This window comes from Plutella xylostella, chromosome 5 (genome assembly GCF_932276165.1).
Source record: "Plutella xylostella chromosome 5, ilPluXylo3.1, whole genome shotgun sequence".
Lineage (NCBI taxonomy): Eukaryota > Metazoa > Arthropoda > Insecta > Lepidoptera > Plutellidae > Plutella > Plutella xylostella.
Window position 1 is genome coordinate 7,770,059 of NC_063985.1, and position 21,751 is coordinate 7,791,809.

Consider the following 21,751-nt stretch of genomic DNA (forward strand, 5'->3'; position numbering starts at 1 on the left):
TTGTCTTCCCTAATAAATAAAAATAAATAAAATAAAATAAAAAATAAAATTCTGTTCTGACACTTTCTGAGTATTTTTTTTTATTTATTATTAAGAGATGACCTCTATATAATATGTCCCAGAGCATGCCACCGCCTACACAGCTGAAAAAATGCTTCTGCTTATGTTTTTACATGATAAGTACCTACTTTCCATCATTAGAAATATCAAGGTCATTTGAAAATGACCCATTTGTTGTTTGGCATGTAAACAAAGTTTAAATGTCACTTGTCAGTGTCATTTATGTTTTTTTTCGAGACTCAGGCAATAGACAAAAATAAAAATTGAGCCCAATATGTGACGTCACTTCCGGTTTTAAAATAATTAACTTTAAAGTTAAAAATACCATGCAAAAATGTATGTATATACAAAATAAAAAAATACGGGTCCACTATTTTTTTATAAACTTTCCGAATAACTAATAAAAATATAGAGTAAAGAAAATGAAATGTTGTCCATTAGCACTACGTTACACAGAAACGGTAGGTACCAAAATCCTAATTTAAAGTCTTTCAATCACATGGTTCCTATGAAACCCTCAACGATGCCGCTATAGTAAGGGGCCGTCTTCACAGGCGACGAAATCGTAAACAATACTATCGTCTTGCCACGCATTTCTATATACTCTCATATAAGGTGTCTCCACACCGATGCGACGAGTTGTTGAGGGCGCTAGAAACGTCATAACATCGCTGCGAGGTCAGTGGAACTTCGCGCCCTCGCAGCAAGGCCAGGCTGTCATATTATGAGTTGTTATGGATGCATTGCGATTCCGTTGCAAGCCGTGACGAAACGCTGGTGGAATCGATAGAGGGTGGACACGATTGCGATTCCCTCACCTGTGGAGACGGCCAATAAAGCGGTGTAAAGGCGTAAACTCATTATTAAAACGTCACCACGAGTGCGTTATAATGCGCATGGAGGAGCGAGTATTATGTGTAGTTACAGCAGATAGTACAATTAGATTTGATTCAATTCAACAAGAGTCGGATTACATTGGGTGACGTGTTAATACTGTTTTTCCGTCTAAAGCCATCATGATCAGTTCAGTTGACAAACACAATCAGTTAGCGTAGCTCAACTCAGCTACGCGGATAAGTTTTATGACCAATCCGACAAGTTGAAGAGTTGTGCGACATATAGCCGTCTCGCTCGCTCTACGAGAAGCTGTCCTGCTCGCACTCGTCCCAGCTGTCGCACTCGTACTGGTCGCAGTCGTAGTCGATGTCGCAGGCGGCGTGGCCCGTCGCGTCCGAGCTTATGTCTGTGAGCGCCGCCTCTGATACCGGCTTAGAGGATATATCTAGGATCTGGAATAGAGTGCATGATTAGAGACAAACTTAATTTGTTGTTATCTGTGGAAGGACCATAATTATATGAAAATAATCTCCTATTGCTACAAATTATATTAAGCTTCTTCTAACGAGAGCCATAATACCATGTATTCGGCCTTTCTCATCCAACCAATGGGCTCGACTACAGGAAGTGGTCCTTCGGGCCACTGCATGTATTAATCGGACATACTTCTCGTTATAAAATTTCAGCTAGACAAAGCCTGCTAAAATTAACAAAGTAAAGCATTTGGGGCGTAACAATGTTGCCATAGACGAACAGCGTCATATGAGTAATGTGCATCGCTTGCCCCTAACTCCGCACCTCCAAAGGGACCTACAAAATACCTTCCTCACATAGCAGAGTTACATGAATAGATCATGGAAGTAGAAAAAAATATGGAAGGAATGTCGCTAACTAACAAATGAGGCACATCAATGGCGGCGACATGAGAGTGTGTGGGTGCTTAGGTGCGACATGATGGGCGCGCGGCGGTGGACTGACTTACTTTGAGTGTGAATGTGTGTGTGGCGGGCTCGTCGTAACAATGAGACTGATTTACTTTGGGTCCTCACTTTTTAGTAAGCGAGATTCCTTCCGTATTTTTTTCTACTTCCATGTAATAGATCTACACTCACATCAGCCGAGGACCGTAGACTATAGTTGTCAGACTGCGCGTCTTTATCGGCCGTGGAGAGCGCGTGCAGAGCCATCGAGTTGCGCTTCGGCTCGTCTCGGGAAGGCTTGCCGTCGGAACGGATCGCCACTTCTGAAGGGTTCGAACGTTCTGGAATATGGAAATAACAGTTAAATAGAGGATTTAAATAGGACAACATCTGAATTTAAAAGCGCTAAGATTGGCCCCTTAATCTGTTAGCAGGAAATTTCATGAAAGTAGAGCGGCATTGCCGAATGACTTTTGGCCATTTCTGAACGGACTAAACATGAACAAAAGAGCAACGGCGGGTAAGAACATTCGTGATATAGAATATGTTCTTCATCACAACCCATAACGTCCCCACTGCTGCGGTACGGGTCTCCTTCCAATGAACGAAGGGTTTTTGGCCTAGTCCACCACGCTGGCCTAGTGCGGCTTGATGAACAGTGCGGGTTAGTGGATGTAGTGTATGTTACCTTTAGCTAAATGTTCAGCCAGGGATATGAGCGAGCCACTCCTGGGAGAGCTCAGACTGCCGCTGTAGTACATTTCTGGGTTTGCTTCGTGTCGATCTGTAATAAATAAAAAATCTCTTTTGGTAAAAAATAATTGGGAAGTTATGTATTTTGTTGGGTATGTTAAATTCTATGCAAATAGATCCAAGATTCTTGAGATCGTATGCTGTGAATATAAACAAGGACTGATGAATTGTATTTTCTGGCTCAACCAATCTGTTATCTTTCTTTATGTCCTCTTCATTATGGATTGTTAATAGGCTACTTGACTCTTTTTTAAAGCAGGTCTAATATGATTAATAATTGCTCTATTAGACTAAAAAAAAATACTCTATATTTTTTTGGACCTTGCAAATCGCAAAACTTTAACTTAAAAGTTCAATTTTTCATAAACAGGCGAAAACGGTGTCAGCCATATTTGTTTATAAATTATCACTTCTGTGACGTCACACGGGTAGAAAACAATAATTTGACAGTGTTGTAGAGAACAGTACGCACCACACACGAGCAGCTCGTGGAACTGGTGCTTGCCGGGCGGCGCGGGCTGCGTCAGCCAGGCGTGTGACGTCAGCTGCGGCACATGTACATGAGAGTGTTGTAGAGAACAGTACGCACCACACACGAGCAGCTCGTGGAACTGGTGCTTGCCGGGCGGCGCGGGCTGCGTCAGCCAGGCGTGTGACGTCAGCTGCGGCACGGTGCAGCGCGCGGCGGGGTCCTTGTGCAGCATCCAGCGCAGCAGGTGCTCTAGGTCTGGGGGATGGTTGAGGGTTAGTTGTTTTTTAGATATAATTCTAGACGAAGATCTGGTTGTATGTCATAATTAACCATGTCAAGAGAACTCACATGATTGGACGCGAGCCGCGACTATTGAAATCTAGATGTGCAAGTTTCACAATGTTTTCCTCTACCGTAAGAGCAAATAGTATAAATGTACAAAGCCTCTACTACACTACTAGCGAAGTGTGGAGAGGCACTTTGACTTACTTCGTAGCTTTTTTCATTGCTTCGATCGATTCGGCGAAGCATTGTAGAGAGTAGTGAGGTGGAGGATTAACAAGAGGAGTAAGTTTATTTATTTATGTAGGTAAACAGGTAAACCACAGACCTTCAGACGGCATGACGAGCGGCCCTTGGATGGTGTCCTCAATGTCAGATAAGGGATAAAACGTGAGCACGTAGCACATGGTTATGTTTAGCTTTTGCATATAAACGAAGGGGTGATACAGGGGTTCATTCCGAACAAATTATGTTCTTCCACTTTTGCAACACAATGACATGTTGTATATTATTGTATAGTAAAGCACTTACCTTCAGACACAGGGTGCGGCATGACGAGCGGCCCCTGGATGGTGTCCTCGATGTCGGTGAACGGGTTAACGAAGAACGTGAGCACGTACAGGGTTATCCCCATCGACCACATCTCCAGCTCTGGGCCCGCGTATCTGTTGGGGATTGGGGTTGGTTAGGATGGAACTTTATGGAATATTTGTATAATTTTACGTCGAATAAAACGAACTTTTGGCTTCATTTTATGGGTGAAGAGGATGATTTTTTTTTAGTCATGTAATTTAGAACTCTATATCTAGGTACCTAGATTGTGTATCTCAAGTTTTTCTTCATCGTAATCCTAACTATCCTAACTAATATTATAAATGCGAAAGTAACTGTGTCTGTCTGTCTGTAACTCTTTCACGCCAAAACTGCTGAACGGATTTGAATGAAATTTCGTATACAGATGGTCTAGACCCTGAGAAAGAACATAAGATACTTTTTATCCCGGAATTTCCGCGGGAAAACTTTTAAAGGCGAAGCGAAGCTAGTTTTTATATATCATCAAAATGAACCTCCCATGTTTTGGTATTTTCGTCCTTTGTAACTTTCTACTTACAAAAGCGTCTTAACACATACGACATACAGCGATATCTTCCAGATAACCTCACTGTTACTTACTTATTCCCAGCCAGTACTTCCGGACTGCAATACTCCGTGGTGCCATAGAAGGTAGAGAACAGGGTGTCCTTATTCATGAACGTGGCCGAGCCGAAGTCGATCAGTTTGATGTGGAACTTGTTGTCTATGATTATGTTCTCGTCCTTTATGTCTCGGTGGAGGATGTTCAGCGAGTGGAGGTATTCTACTGCTTGGGCGACCTGGAATATTTATCGTTTTATAGTCAGGTGTGTGTCATAGATCATCATTAGGAAAAAACTTAAGATATTGTAGTTCAAAAATAAAAAAGCGCTATAACGCACGATTGCGGCATTTATACGCTCAATCTATTGTCATTGTCATTACATGCGGTAAGTCAGCCAGTTTGGTCAACTCCCGTATATTGCACTGCACAACTTGGGTCAGCCCTCGTGAACCGTACTGTACCTGTCTGAATATGTAGCTGACTAGAGGCTCGTCCAGTCTAGGCCTTCGCTCGATGAACTCGAACAGGTCCATGCCGGCGCCGTGCTTCTCCATCACCATCTGGAAGTACTTGTCGTTCTCGAACGCGTCTATTACTGTCACCTGCAAGTTATATATGATGATTAGAAGATATTATGTCTGAAGACAATGTTAGAAAAAGGAAATCAGACGCAATTGAATTGTATTGTGTCTAAAGGCTCCCATGTGAGATGTAGACAGACCTACAGGCGAGATAGCATTAATACCTATGCTATTTTAGACTTGTTTCTTTCACTTAGTATAAAGAGCACAGCACCAATATCGCTAGGTCGGAATAGTTGTATACTACATAGTCTACATACTAATACTACAAAAACCAATTCACACCCCTAACAACAGTATCAGTAACAGAGCCACAACGAGCTGACCATATATCTCTTAATAAGTCTGAATAGAGCAATACTAAAACTACATCAAACCAACCCCCACCCCTATTACCCTCACACTTACAATATTAGGATGCTTCAACGTCAGCAGTAAACTGAGTTCCAGCGGCACCCGCTTGCCGTCAGGGTTGTCGACCCAGAACTGAGCGCCGACTTTCTCCTTCAGGATAAACTTGGCCACACAGAGTAGCCGGTCCGAGCGCCGATACGCCATTTTGACGCAGCCGTATGCGCCTTTACCTGGGGAAAAGGAAACGGAATCTAAAAATGCGGGTATGCGGTAATGATGGTGTTTAAAAATTGTGGTTCACCTTTAGGGTCATCATTTATTTACATGAGCCATGACCATGCCCAATAGAGTTATGCACAGGAGAATTAAGTCCTCTTTCAACTAAATAAACCTAACAGAACGGTGCCGGCAAGAACTTAAATTAAATGAGGAAGAGGCGTCCTCTATTCAGTAGCGAGTGTTATGTGTTGACGGGTTATAATTATAATTATTGTACTTTCTATTTTTTTTAATATTTCTCTTCATCACCATCATCATCAGCCAATAATCATCCAATGCTGGATATAGGCCCCAACGCTCGATCCTCGGCCTTCCTCATCCAGCCACTACCGGCTACCTACCTAAGGTCGTCTGAAGCTATAATATTAAATATTGGTCGTATGCTCACCGATTTGCTTCAGCGTGACGTAATGTTTGTTGTAGTCGCCGGCGACCTGCTCCTCGCCGCACTGGCTCATCAGCGACATCGACTGCGGGCGGCTGCTGGTCGTCTTGTTGGCAGCCTGCGAAGAATTACATGATGCATTATAAATAAATAAAATAAATACATAGGTAATTAAACAAAATTGGAAAAGTATTACGATTACTGAAAGTTATCTCTTCCTGACGATCATTAGATACAGGTAGAATCACGAGATAATGTTGAACGAATGATAAGAGAGCATACCGAATGCGTTTATGCTGCGATCGAGCATTATAGCGTTTGCCAATGGCATCGCTTGGTTTTGAGATATTCGACCGTGTCTCAGTCTGCAAGACGCCTCCTTGTAATGATATACTTTCCCGAATTGGACTGCAGGCCAAGGTCCGCACGCCTATTACCGTCCGAGTTTGAGAAGTAGACAACGGAGGTAGAGCAGAACGCGTACAGCTAAAGTAGGCTCATTTAAGTGCTCGCCTGTAAGATCCTTAAATGGCGATTATAAATACTAAGGTGCCGCAGACACCTGCATCGACACACCGTGTATACACTGACCGAGTTGTCTCCGGTGGACGTGAGGCTGCAGGCCAGCCCGTGCTCCAGCTCCACTCCAAGCCACACGCAGCGCACGCGCCGCGCCGCAGACACCTGCATCGACGACACCGTGTACACCACGTCTGGAAATTAAAGAGAAATATTTATCTTAGTGTGTCTATCAGTACATCTGTTATCCTACATTATTATGTATAGCTCACGTAAAGAACTTGACAGGAACCTAAGGAACAGTGCGCTGCGTTAAGCGATACCCGGAATGCGCCCGCGGCGGTATTTGTCTGGCCGGAGCGGAGTCGTGCGTTAGGAAAAATACTCCCACATATATACTCAAACCCAAGAATTTGAAAAAACTGTCCCCTCATATTATTAATATAATGATTCCCCGAGTCCCGTCCCCTTTAGGGCTTACTTTACTTCAAAACAGCCATAACTTACGCATATAATGCCCATCGTTATGTTTGACAACAGAGCGATAGGTGCCGTCTTGTACGGCGATGGAGTTTCTGTCGCGAGACTGCGGCGTGGAGGTGACGGCTCGAAGCAACCGCTTCGCCACACACGGCGTGTCTGGGGGCTCGTCTGAGGAGAATAAAATTGTTTTAGTTAGTATGAAAATTTCTGGTCCAATAAGGCTCGAGAAATTAGGTAACTAACAGCAAAATTAAGTATCAGTAGCTATTTCATAACCGATACTCATTCAGGTAGGCATCGCTGGATTGACAACCCTAAAAGGTAGTCGGTAGAGTGTTCTAAAGCTCCTTGGAAGATGCCCCTTAATTGATGTTGTGAAATGATGACTAGTAAAGTTATATTACCTTCATACCGTCTTCTAGGGGCGGATTCAGTCTGTGTCTCCAAATCGATATCATTGCTCAAACTCTCAATGCTCTCATTGCCATTGTGTTTCGGTAGTTCCTCAATCTCACAGCCAGGTGGAGGCATCTCATTTATTGGAGTCAAGAAATCTGCACTTGTCTCATTTGAGTCGCAGAAGTCTAGCGAAAGGCTACTCTTGTCGTCCTTCCCTTGATTTGGCAAATTCACCTTCAACGATTTGTATTTACTGCTATCAAAAGACAAGCGTAAAGACGGGTCGTTTAGCCTCACTCTAGGAGCATTTCCCGTTGGCGTGAGCTCTTGTGAGTGCTGTGAGGTGTAGTAAATAGAGTCTGACTTTTCGGCGTTTTTGGCTTGATTGCTTTTCAAGTTGGATTGTTCTGATCTAAGTATATTTTCCGATCGCGACTTCGATATGGAACTTTGGCAATACGCTTCTTCGTCAATAGATATTCCGGACATGCCTGACGTCACATCAGGTAGAGCCGATGTGTCATTTCTTTGTTCCGTAGTGCTTATACTGGACACCATGTCTTGAGTGGGTGTCGGTGTGTGGGTGACCAGGCTACAAGACTTGTCTAGACATAAGGCACTGGAGGACTTCTCTCTGGTCGCTTGGGATATCTGTGATTGGTGCACGTTGAGGGACATGCAGGCACTTTTCTGGCTGCCGTTAAAATCTCCGCAGGAATCTTCGTCAGTATCAGACACTGCAATAACAACGTTTATTTTAACACTTCTGTATACAACATTAAGGGTGGGTTGCATCAACATCCCGGTTATCGTAATAGTTAAGGTTAAACTTAGCAATGACAGAGTCGTTACAGTTAATATTTTACTGTAACGTGTTGCACCATCAAATCGTCGGTCATTGTTAATGTTATTAAGGTTGCTATTCGTTTGAGACATAATTATCCCCAAAGTTATTGTGGGAAACGTTTTTATGTAAGGCAATACCAAATCTAGCTATCGGACTGAAGCCGTCACAGAGTACATTGTAGCCGTCATTCTCTGTCAAAGCACTCAAAGTCAACATGTCATAGGAACTAAGTCTGTTGTTCCTCCAAATATTGACCAAAAGATTATCATCAACAAAACCCGCGACTAAGTAGACTCTAATAAGCCTTTATTAAGAGCGGTGGTAGCTCAGTCGGGTAAGCGCCCGCTTCTCACGCCAGAGATACGGGTCCGATCCCGTAACATGTACCAATGAGTTATTTTAACATAAGTACAATGTATACCATCGCTCTTACGGTGAGGAAAACATCGTGAGGAAACCTGCATATCTAGATTTAGCACATCTAGATATGTGAACCCACCAACCCGCAGTGTACCAGCGTGGTGGAGAAATGGTCCAAGCTTTGGAAGGCAGTTTAGACCTTGGGGATATGCACAAAGGTTCCATTCGAGAGAGCCAGGTGCAGGTACTTACACCCCCAGAGAATAGAATAGAATAGAAGCCTTTATTATTAATTATCTTATTAATTAATTCTTAACAAGTTGAAATAAAAACTAACGATGTAATCTATTAAAATAATTATTTATTGACATCCTTCGATTATGCTCATCATTCCTGTTAACTGCATAGACAGGTTCCTCTTCATCAGATGATGAATCATCTTAAAAAACCTAGCTGGTGGTACAGCACAGGGTCTCTATTTTGTTTACATAATATATTATGCAGCTATGCCGTAGCCACAATAATGGGCTGCACTCTTCTTAGTTCTGTCCTTATTTTCATTGATATATTTCTGTATTTGAGTGATTGCAAAATTTCTGAAAACAAGGTTATTCAATTAAAGAGTTACGTAGGTTACTTTGATATTAGATTGCTGCGCTGGACCGGCAACCGGCAGGTAGCCGGTAGTGGCTGGATAAGGAAGGCCGAGGGCACAGTGTTGTTTCGCTCCTTGGAAGAGCCCATGGCTAGAAGTGGACGCTTATTTGGTGGTGAAGATGATCATTACACCTACAACATAATAATAGGTGCACTTACTTCGTCGTTGGAGGCAGTAAGAAAGGTTCTAGTTTTAAAGCCAACACACGAGCCACATTTTTGAGACCTGGAACCTGCGAATCTATCAGTTCTCTGAAAGTACACCTTTCTCTTCATATTTCGTAAGTTCCGTACTTACTCCACCTCAATCTCAATTTCTGAGGAACTTGTTTCAAGCACTATTTCACGTAGAAGCGACATGATAAGAATTATTGAATATTAATATTTGTACGTAATACTGTTACTTTGAGGTTATACAACGGGTTTGACAGCTACCTGACTTTAACTTTAACAGTAACCGGCCAACATGGGGTGGTTATGGTTATCGTTAAAGTTATGACGTCATTTTAACCATAGTTGAATGGTGCAACCAATTTTTCGCTTAACCGATGCTTTGACAGACGATGTGACGTTTGTAATAGTTAAAATTAAATGGTGCAACGCACCCTAAAGAACAAGATAAAATAGATTGTTACCTAAAGCTAGGTTAGGTTTCGAGTATGGGTGATATCGCTTTCCCGTTATAATAGCAGCTACATAGATATACCGGGTTGGTAATGTTGGAGCGGTGGTAGCTCAGTCGGGTAAGCGCCCGCTTCTCACGCCAGAGATGCGGGTTCGAATCCCGGCGCTGACATGTACCAATGAGTTCTTTTCTGAATTTAAGTACAATGTATACCATCGCTCTTACGGTGAAGGAAAACATCGTGAGGAAACCTGCATATCTAGATTTAGCACATCTAGATATGTGAACCCACCAACCCGCAGTGGACCAGCGTGGTGGGGAAATGGTCCAAGCTTAGGAAGGCAGTTTAGACCTTGGGGATATGCACAAAGGTTCCATTCGAGAGAGCCAGATGTAGGTACTGTTACCCCCACAGAGAATAGAATAGAATAAATGTTGGTCTACAATGTTATACAGCGATATCCATTGGTCTGAAAAATAATATAGTTACTAAAACATACCGGATCCATTAACATCATTATTCACAGGTGACAGGGTCATATTCCGGCCGCGCTCCGGTATCTTGATCCTGTCAGATTCCCGGCAGAAGTTCTGTATGACCTCCTCAATGTGGTGGCCGATGACCTCCGAGTGGGGTTTGCCGAAGGTCAACATGGCGAAGTGGTGGTTGCAAGCCGTGATGAGGCCTGCTTCGTCCACTACTAGCAAACCGCTTACGTTTAGTGTTACCTGGGAAGGGAAACCAATGATGATTATGAAAATGTATATGTTACAAGTCACTTTAGTAATGAAACGATAATAAAATGGCGATACAATAATATGATGTATTAGTGAGACAGAATGATTTTTATTTATTTATTTAACTCTTTATTGTACAAATATTACAAATAAAATAACAATGATTACCGCTATTATACATAAAATACTTTTTTTTCACGCGCAAAACGCCGCCTTTGATATTTACCCGACTGCCGAAGGAGGAGGGTAATGTTTTTCAAAATAAAATACGGACTTCTAAAAGTTACTTACCCTAATATTAATTTCTAAGAGAGGTTTGTCTTTGTGCGTCTTCATAGACCAAGACTCGTTATTCTCTGGTTTGGATATCCACAGGCACAGAGGAAACGCGCCGCCTTCTAACGTTCGACCTGAAAAAGACACAGCATAATTTTTTTATAAGCTTATTTAAAGGAGGAAGAAAATACATACCCTTAATATGCGGGTTAAGTGTTTTTCTCGCGAAATGGCTACAGACAAATATTTTGATTTACGTTAGACACTACGGGCACTAGCTCCCACAATCACAAATTAACCCAAAACTAGCAACTCTAGTGCCAACTTTTGTAGCTAAATGGTAAGGAATTATTATCTTGCGGTTCTTTTTCTAATATTACGTAAGAGGTTTTTAATTGTAAGTATGGATGGATGTGTGTGTTACCCTTTACATAAAAATGACTGAACCAATTTTTATGAAATTAGATATGTACTAAACCTAGATCTACACAGATCCAACAGGAAAACCTTCCGAAGCGAAGCACTCAAAGCTCCATAAACTCCCTACCAGTGAGCGTCTGCTTGGCCTGGTCGGGCGGCACGGCGCGGGCGGCGCGCGGCAGCCGCACGGCGGGCACCAGCGTCGCCAGCGGCAGCCCCACCAGCTGTTCCGAGCTCTCCGCCGCGAACACCAGCGCCGCGTCACCACTGTCTACCGAGACTACTGTACCGGACTCACCGTCTACAATCCTTACTAATATTATAAATGCGAAAGTAACTGTGTCTGTCTGTCTGTTACTCTTTCACGCCAAAACTACTGAACGGATTTGAATGAAATTTGGTATGTATACATAATGGTCTAGACCCTGAGAAAGAACATAGGCTACTTTTTATCCCGGAATTCCCACGGGAAAACTTTTTAAGGCGAAGCGAAACACGCGGGGACAGCTAGTTAACTATATGTAGAAAAAATCTTTACTACATAAATGTATCGCCTAGGTACCAGTGAGCGTCTGCTTGGCCTGGTCGGGCGGCACGGCGCGGGCGGCGCGCGGCAGCCGCACGGCGGGCACCAGCGTCGCCAGCGGCAGCCCCACCAGCTGCTCCGCGCTCTCCGCCGCGAACACCAGCGCCGCGTCGCCACTGTCTACTGAGACTACGCAGCCGGACTCACCGTCTACTATTAACTATACGAAAAATCTTTACTATAGTGCACGCGGAACTAGCTGGCCGCGCCTTAGGTATGTGAGCGGTGGGACGGGGAGGCGGGGGAGCTTGGACTTAGTAGTAACTGACATTGACAACAAGCGCCCCCGCCTCCCCGTCCGACCGCTCACATACCTAAGGCGCGGCCAGCTAGTTCCGCGTGCACTATACATAAATGTATGGCCTAGGTACCAGTGAGCGTCTGCTTGGCCTGGTCGGGCGGCACGGCGCGGGCGGCGCGCGGCAGCCGCACGGCGGGCACCAGCGTCGCCAGCGGCAGCCCCACCAGCTGCTCCGAGCTCTCCGCCGCGAAGACTAGCGCCGCGTCGCCACTGTCCACGGAGACCACGCAGCCGGACTCGGCGTCTACTGTTAACTGCGGGCAATTAGTGGGGTTAATAGGGGATAGAGTTTTGCAATTTATGTAAACGAAAAAAGATTTTGTATTCTTCTGTCACCTGCGTACACATTATCTGTCAAAAGTGTTATGATAGTTTCCGCTAGAGGCGCCACTTTGTATGCGAGAAAACTATACCTTTTATAGTTTTCGACAAACTATGAAACCTGTACTAGACGTACTGTAGTGAAGGCCGAAACTACAATGTGGCAAGTTACTTGGCGACCCTCCTTGCGGGGTGAAAGAAGTGGCGGGGGCGAGGTAGCACGACATGCTAAACACGTAGAAAAGTGTGCCCGGATTAATCTCGCGATAGCTTGTAACTATTTCTGACGTAAGTAAAATTTTATTCTATGTGTGTTCCCGTAAATGTCATATTTAGCTTAAAATGTATAGTTTGACAGCATTAAAATTTGGATGTTTACCTTCAGAATATCTACCAATTTGAATTTATTTATGTAAAAGTGTTTTATTTTATAAATCAATTTCCATGTCACTTTCATGTTCACTCTCTGTTTGAACTTGTTCATCGTCGTCGTCATCCTCATCTTCATCATCGTTTTCATTAACTTCAATTATAAATCTAAGACAAAAACCAAAAAACATTATACCTACTTTGAAGTATAATGTACTAGAGTACGCCAGTCATATTAGTTCAGTATAATATTTTATGTTTAATTTACATTAAATTATAAATAAACAATAACATACCTGTCCAATACATCGTCAAATACTCTATCAGATTTATAATATTCGTCTTAATTTTTTATGACATGGTCGTCACAATTTCTCCACTTTTCAGGCGAATAATTAGAGAAAAGCAACTCTAAGTATTTTATCTCTTTATCTAAGTTAGAGTCAATCGACGTTCTTGCGAGCTCGCCTTTCACGTACCGCCACACAAGTTCAATAGGATTTAATTCCGGTGGTATGGGGGTAGGCGAAGCACGATATGACCATTTTCTTTCAAAAATTTCATCAATTTTGTAATTTTTCTCTGTCTTTTGCTCATTAATTACTTTCATTAAATCACATACATTTTGGTTGCTTTCCTAGTTACAAGAACTGACAACTGACGCACTGTCATATGGACTCTTCGTCTTTGTTGTTTACTTTTTCGTATCTGACTGCGCAGTACCAACCTTTAGCCTTTAGCGTAGCATGACTGATCCGGTACGCTGTTCTACAAGAAGCCCCTATATTGAGACATTATACGATTTGTTGTTTTTAACGTTATTTTGTTGACGAATTATAGATACCTAATAATAATATAACGATAATATTAAAAAGGCCTCAACACTCATCCTAAGACTAATGGTCTCAGGATCAATGATCTCATGTGGGTCGCACTCAAATTATGACAGACTATATAAGACATGTGGCCGCCTCGGCTGCGCGGCCGAGACTGCCGTAACAATGACATGCAGTGCACGCGTTGCCCTTCACCGCTACCCTCCCGCTCCCGCTGTCGTCTTAGGTACCTCGTCCCCTCCGCGTCTTTCACCCCGCAAGGAGGGTTGCCAAGCAACTTGCCAATCTATAGTAAGACGACCAACTATGTGGTAATTTAATATGAAGCAGATAAATGGTTAACTGGTAGAAAATGCTGCTAGCATTAAGTTCGCCTTTGTAACAATTTATTTTTTCAATAAAGAGTTTAATAATAATAAATTACACGACGGTGGCGGTCATGACGAAGAGTCGGATGCTGATGCGGAGTCGGTGGACAGTGATGTTCTCCGCTCGCCTAAGTAACCTCTCCGTCATTCAAACCAACCTCCAGCACAAGCAGATTGCGGCGGCTACCCTACGAAGGCAGCTGGAGGTCAACACCGGGACCATCGCCCTGATCCAGGAGCCGTGGATCAGGGGAAGCCGTATCTGCGGTCTCAGCAACATTGGGGGTAAATTGTTTTTAAACACCTCTATTCTTAACCCACGCACGTGTATTTACATGCCCCGTTCTGTGGACGCGGTACAACTCACCCAGTTCTGCACGAAAGATTTAACAGCTGTGTTAGTTCAGAACTTGGTGGGTAACTGTAGTTCAATTGTACTAGCGTCCGCCTACATGCCTGGCGATGGAGATCCTCCACCCGGTGAGTTGGCGGACCTGGTGCATCACTGCGAGTCCAACTCCCTAGAGCTGATCATCGCTGCGGATACCAACGCGCACCATCCGCTCTGGGGCAGTGAAACTCCCAACAGAAGGGGTGAAAACCTGGTAACTTACTTATTTTCAACAAACCTTAACATTCTTAATATAGGCTCTGAACTGACGTTCGTTTCATCGCGTTACCAAACAATTGTTGACGTCACTTTTGCTACTACTGGCGTCACTGACCTAATTTCGGACTGGCATGTATCAAACGAACCATCCTGTGCCGATCATAGAAGAATATGTTTTAAACTTCAAGCGAAACCACCGCAAGTCAAACCGCGCCGTAACCCGCGGAAGACTGACCGAACTAAATACGTTCAAGCACTAACACAAAACTTTCAAACTATAAACTTTAAAGACATGTCGCAATCCACCGCGGCTATAGAAACCAATGTTTTGTCACTAACAACATGTATAACAACATCTTATGAACAAGCATGTCCACTTTCGTCTCCGCCTACTCGGCCCAGAACCTCCCACTGGTGGGGACCGGAGCTTGAGAGACTGAGACGTAAGATTAGGAAGCTGTTTAATAGGGCCAAAAACACTAGACACTATGCTGACTGGGAGCTATATAAAGAAGCTCAAAAACATTACAAAAAACGAATAAGAATCCGCCAAGGAGACTCATGGCGTCGATTCTGCGAAAACATTGAATCCAACAACGAAGCAGCTAGAGTCCGAAAAATCTTAGACTGCGGTCAAAATAAAAACCTTGGCTGCCTAAAAAAAGCCGATAAAACCTATACTAACAACGATAAAGAAACGTGCCAAGTACTCCTTGAAACGCATTTCCCAGACTGCCGCCTCGTTGATGATCTGACCTGGGATAATAGCGAGCACTCGAACCCGTCAATATCTGATTGGATAACCGCCCAAGAATTAGTAACCGTTGAAAAAATTGAATGGGCCATAAACAGCTTTCTACCTTTCAAATCAGCTGGTTTGGATGGTATATTCCCCGCGCTCCTAGTGTGGGGACAACAGGTTATCGTGCAAAGCTTAGCGAATATTTTTAAGGCTTGCTTATCACATAACTACATTCCTAAACAGTGGAGAGAGGTGAAAGCAACCTTTATTCCTAAATCAGGAAAAAGTGACTACACGGATCCAAAGTCCTACAGACCTATTAGTTTAACGTCGTTTCTACTAAAGACCCTAGAAAGACTTTGTGACAGACACATACGAGATAATAATCTCAAACGAAAACCATTACATAACAGCCAACATGCCTATACCGCTGGCAAATCGACCGAAACAGCACTCCATAGCGTAGTGAACAAAATCGAGTGTGCGCTAACAAACAAAGAATCAACACTAGGTGCCTTTATAGACATAGAAGGGGCCTTTGATAAAACAAACTTCGATAGTATCAACATTGCCTTAACCAAATATAATGTTAATCCTACTCTACGGGGTTGGATAAATAATATGTTAAAGTTAAGAGCAGTACAACTCAACCTAAACGGGACAACCAGATGCATTGTAGCTAAAGGCTGCCCTCAAGGCGGGGTCCTTTCACCTCTACTGTGGAATCTGGTAGTTGACGACCTCCTTAGACGACTCAACAGCAGCGGCTTCTATACAGTCGGCTATGCAGATGACCTCACCATCCTCATTAGTGGGAAATTCGAGAACCTTCATTGTAGCGTTATGCAGGCCGCAATGAAGATTGTCGAGCAATGGTGCATGGAGTATCGACTAAAAGTCAATCCCAGTAAAACAGAATTAGTCCTATTTACTAACAAGAGAAAACTCAATAACATGAGCTTGCCTACATTATTTGGTACTCAACTAACACTTTCAACCGAAGTGAAATATCTTGGCATAACGCTAGATAACAAGTTGAACTGGAATAAACATCTTGATAACAAAATAAAACAGGCCACGATCGCTTTTTGGCAGTGTAAGCGAATGTTAGGAAAAACCTGGGGCCTTAAACCAAAATTAACATTATGGCTGTACAAAGCTGTCATACGACCTACCATAACTTACGGTTCTGTAGTCTGGTGGCCCAGAACAGAACTTAGCTCAGTAAAAAACAAGCTGCAAAAGCTACAAAGGCTTGCATGTGTAGCCATCACAGGATGCATGAAATCAACACCCACGGCCGCACTCGAGGTACTTCTCGACCTTCCACCATTACATCTCGTGGTGAAACAGGAAGCAGCTGCCGCCACTTTTAGACTAAGAGTAGCTGGCCTGTGGGCAAATAACTCAACAGCGTCACACACATCCATTATGTTGGAAGCCATAAAACATCAACCAATGATGGCAGCGATTGGTGATCGAATACCGCTTATCCATATATTTAATAGGCACTACAACATTCAATTGCATGAAGAATCAAGAGATCAGTCCAGTACCTATATATGAACTGAGAATATACACTGATGGATCCAAAAAAACGTCAGGTACGGGTGCTGGTGTCCACTCGGATGACCTAAACATCCATTTTTCACTGGCACTAGGCAAATACAACACAATCTTTCAGGCTGAATGTGTTGCTATTACACGGGCCGCTAACGCAGTCAAATCTAGAAAGGTTACGAATCAACGTATTCGTATCCTATCTGATAGTGCTGCAGTTCTGCTAGCTTTGTCTAGCAAAACTATAACTTCGGGGCTAGTACTAGAGTGTCACTCAGCTCTAGAATCGCTTGCCTCACAAAACAATACCATAACCCTCCAGTGGATAAAAGGGCACAGCGGGTCGCTGGGGAACGACGCTGCTGATGAACTTGCACGAAAGGGATCTGACACTGCACCAATAGGCCCAGAGCCGATAGTACCGATCCCTTTCAACCAAATTCGCTCTTGGTTGCGTTCCCGAACGACAGAATGCCACACCAATCTCTGGAGTAACAGTGCCGAGTGCAAACAAACAAAAGCTTTTGTACCACTAATTAATACTAAACTAACACGCAAATTATTATGCTTGGACAGAGCAAACTTACGTGTCGTGATAAGTACCATAACAGGCCACTGCCGGTTAAATAAACACCTATATCGCATGAAAATCTCCACCACTCCTCTTTGCAGAAGTTGCATGGAGGAAGATGAAACAGCTTCCCATGTCTTGTTACATTGCAAAGGCGTGGAGACACTACGATCAAAAATCCTCGGATCTCCGGGGTCCCTCCGGGAAGTCATGAGCAACCTAGGTCGTCTACTGGCTTTCTGGCGTGAGCTTGGGTGGCTTAATAGCTAGTCACCCCATAGGTATTTCACGCATAATGGCCCACCTTGGAGGCTAAATGCGGAAAATCAGCTCGCCATGATAGAATAATAAATTACAACTATCAGGACATAATATAGGACTCGTTTAGTGTAACATAAATGGGAGTATTACCAGCCGATAAACAGCTCAGTTGTTTGGCTGATATTGTAAATATTAGTTTTTAAGGATTATTTTGCTTAAATAAATAAATACAAAATACAAATAAAGTGTGTGAGATGTCGCCACATATTATATTATAAATAATATCGAAAAAGGTGCCATTGCTTGCTCAAAGAATAACATTTGTTAGTGTTTGACATGAATCTCAATGATAAAGAAATAAATAGTACTTACAACTATATTCTTACAGTTAACTGGCTCAGCAACAACTAAACATGGTCCATCATTGTCCAACTGTCTTATCCAAAGTGATACTTGCGACGCCCGTCCATCTTTGCAAATCAGCTCCACAACCTGAAAATCAATAACAATGTATATTACTCGTAACAGCAATGTCTAATCTTCTATGAAGAATTTTGGTAACTAACACAACAGCTAGACTAGTGTTTGTCCTCGTGGTGAAAGGATTGGCTAGTCCAATCACTATCAAGGCTCCCTTTGTGCAACCTACAAACCAGAGTTAGAGAATTCTCTATCTCATACCTTGCCACTGAGTAACACAAGAGTGCCGTCGTCAGATACATCGCAGCTGTCAGTGTCGTGCAGGCTGAATGTCTTGGTGCTTCTATTGCGGATCAGATCAGAGAACTGTAGGCCACAGAGCTCTCCAGATGAATAGCCAAGCAGGGAGCACGCTTTATTGTTTACTATGAGGATCTGAAAATTACCAAGTAATTTTTTGTATAATACAGTGAGGAAGTCAGTATTTGAAGTCTATTAAAACATTGCTTTCCTTAACGAAAATTGCATTATAAATTCTACAGGATCTAAATCGTCCTCAATATTTGCAAAGATACATTTTCACTGCTAAGTACTGTTTATGAGCAAATAAAGAAACAATAGTATATGAAGATGGTGGTATTTATTTCTCCTATTTGGCTATCATAATTATTTATAATATGTCTCTTTACCATACCAATAACTTCATATATTATGTATTTGTCTTAAACATTATCAAAAGCCAGGACTTACTTTAGAAGTATTAGGCTCAATGGTGAACACTGCCTTGCTGGTGTTGATGGACTGCTGCCATCCGGCCACGGACGAGGCTGGGGAGCTGGTTGCATCTCCCCCAGCCAAGGAAGTGTTGAAGCGGAGACCATTAGGGCCATCCACTGTGAATGGTATAAAGTATAAACATATTATAATTGGCAGAGGCACCTGCTAAATACTGGTCATGATCTGGTCAATTGCAAATTAAATAGGGATCAGAAAAATTGCAGACCATTTTTTTTTCAACTTTATACATGTTGATTGGGCAATTTGCAGAAGAAATGTTCTATCCTATTCTTGTTTTGTATGGCACTTGTACTGTGCGTGACTAGCACAGTAAATTCACGTAATAAATTGTCATTATTGTCATTATGTCACTATTGTTATAATTTTAGGACATCTTTTATGAATAATTTTTGACTAAGCTAAGCTTTTATTGAATGGATCCCCATGCATCTTTTATTTTCTCACCTCGCACTAGATCACTGGCAGGCTTCACCTTGCTTGGAGTCTCTAGTTCCATCATGATGGGACGCACTCTTCGGTTCAGACGTGGAAAGCTTTGGTTACCCTCAAAAGAATGATTGGATGATACATGGCGCAGAGGCTGTGCTTTTACAGTTCTGAAAAGTATTTTCATTATAATTTATGTAGTTTTAAACAGAGTTTAGTGAGCTGTGTAAAAGATAATGAATCCTATTTATTTATTGAAATCTATTTATCATAATAATATTATGTGCAGATTATGAGAATGGTAATGGGGCCATAAAATCAGTGAGACAAAGTCACAGACAAACTTTGTTGGTTTGTTGTCAACACAATAACAAGAAGATACTATTTCTTTATTTACATGCATTGCTGAAAATTTTGGTGCTACTTTACTAACTGTGATACTAAACTGGAGTGTTAATAAGTAAAGCTTCCTGAATTATTGGTCTTGGTTGGACACAAACCTGCACCTGTAGTCCACTTGTGCTACTTTATCAGGTGTAAACAGACTTTGTTTACAATCACTAGTTCCTTTGAAGCCCAAGTTTCTTCCCTAAAACATGGTAAATTATTAGACATCATAGTTATCAGAGGTAAGACAGGTATAAAGACAACAAAAAAAAACTTACCCCAGGTTTTGGCGTCAAGTTAAGATGTTGAGGAGAGTAGACATCTAAGAATTTTCCTAGTCTCGGTTTTGTAGGAGTCACATTTGATGAATCTGGAGATCTAAGAACCAATTTTTCAAGCTTTACTTTTAGTAATCAGAAATGATACTAAACAGTTGGCTAGTAAAGGTAAATTAATTCGTACAAAATGTCAAGTTCAACTTGCTTTATGATTTATTTACATCGCAGAACTTTATTTTGGGACCGAAAATCAATACATTTGAGCGCGCAGGTTCAAATTGTATCTCAAGTTGTTACACAGAGTTTGAATGTGTTTACGTACCTGCTAAAGTTTAGCAAACGTGCAGAATCCATTTTAGATCAAGGGAAAATGATTATTTTCTTATATTACGTCTTGTTTTCTATCTTTAAAATTGAAATTATCCGTTACTCATTTGTTTTGGTTGAAAATGTTGAAACTTTAGATGTACGAAATATGACGGACGATGTGTTGGTTATTGAATCAACTTTATCCCAAGCTAATAAAGTTCATATTTGTTCAATCTATTCACTTGTCAGTTGCGGAAATAAGTGTAATCTGTGTAAGCATGATTATTTAAAAATGAACGGGTCTCAGTATATACCTTATTCTGATGAATGTCGAGAATGAGACGCATCGCGAATGTCGAGGTTTTATTAAATTTATTCCCTGTAATACGATTTGACTATTTATCGCGTTGTACAGTGCGACAAACTTATCTGTTCCGGTGAGAGCGAACTAAATAGATCCATATCTCATTACTTACTAATGGATTGTATATTGTAAAAGATTAGATGAGTTTATTAACACCGCAAGAGCGAATTAACAATACGAGCAAACTTAAAATCTTAAAGAATTAGGAAATATTAAACATTTATGTGAGCAGTCACCGGAACAGATAAGTTTGTGGCACTGTATATTAAAGTGCCCCCGTATTATGTAACTCCGAGTGGGGTTGGTTGGTATAAAATGGCTGACAACTTAGAGCATTATTAATTAATAACTTTTTACTGATCTGATTTCACAAACGTTTATGTTGAACTTAAGGATATATTGGTAGGCTTCTTGCATATTTATTTCACTAAGATTTTTGGTGTTTTCGGTTAATAAGTCTCTCTTGATACTAATTATCACCGGTTGCTAACTCTCAAAAAGTTACAAAATGCGGGGGCAGCTTGCTTTTTACCTACTGGGTGGTTAAACAAGTAAGACATTAGATTAGGGGATCCCCCACTCACCCTGTTCTAGCGCCAAGCTAAGTTTGCATAGCAATGTTTTCTTTTGAATACTGTGCTGGTTCTATCGCATAATAATAATTTATTGACGATTATGTTACGTTACGTCGCATCGTTATTGGTATCATCATAGAACAACGCGGACTGGGGATGAGTATCAAGGACGGCCTCAGCTTAAGTCCCCTGAGCAGAGATGAGTCCACTGCTTTCGGCTTACTAAGCCATCTCCTATGGATGCTTCTCCTAAGAAATGCCACAAAACCTAGGTGGGTTCCGCT

General features: G+C 42.1%; 1 protein-coding gene across 1 annotated transcript; it reads right to left on the minus strand.

Moving 5' to 3' along the window:
- Positions 1-1,009: 1,009 nt before the first annotated feature.
- LOC105388357 (PAS domain-containing serine/threonine-protein kinase) lies at positions 1,010-20,810 on the minus strand. The gene is made up of 22 exons (XM_048633369.1): positions 20,542-20,810; positions 20,220-20,319; positions 20,055-20,143; positions 19,573-19,724; positions 19,081-19,223; positions 18,592-18,765; positions 18,283-18,402; positions 12,343-12,526; positions 10,981-11,099; positions 10,452-10,680; positions 7,468-8,199; positions 7,088-7,231; positions 6,653-6,774; positions 6,065-6,179; positions 5,452-5,627; positions 4,924-5,064; positions 4,498-4,697; positions 3,856-3,989; positions 3,160-3,297; positions 2,506-2,601; positions 2,010-2,158; positions 1,010-1,349 (listed from the first exon to the last, which is right to left on the minus strand). Exons 1-22 carry the CDS (start codon positions 20,571-20,573, stop codon positions 1,197-1,199), a joined length of 3,642 nt encoding a protein of 1,213 aa, XP_048489326.1. The 5' UTR covers positions 20,574-20,810; the 3' UTR covers positions 1,010-1,196.
- Positions 20,811-21,751: the final 941 nt, after the last annotated feature.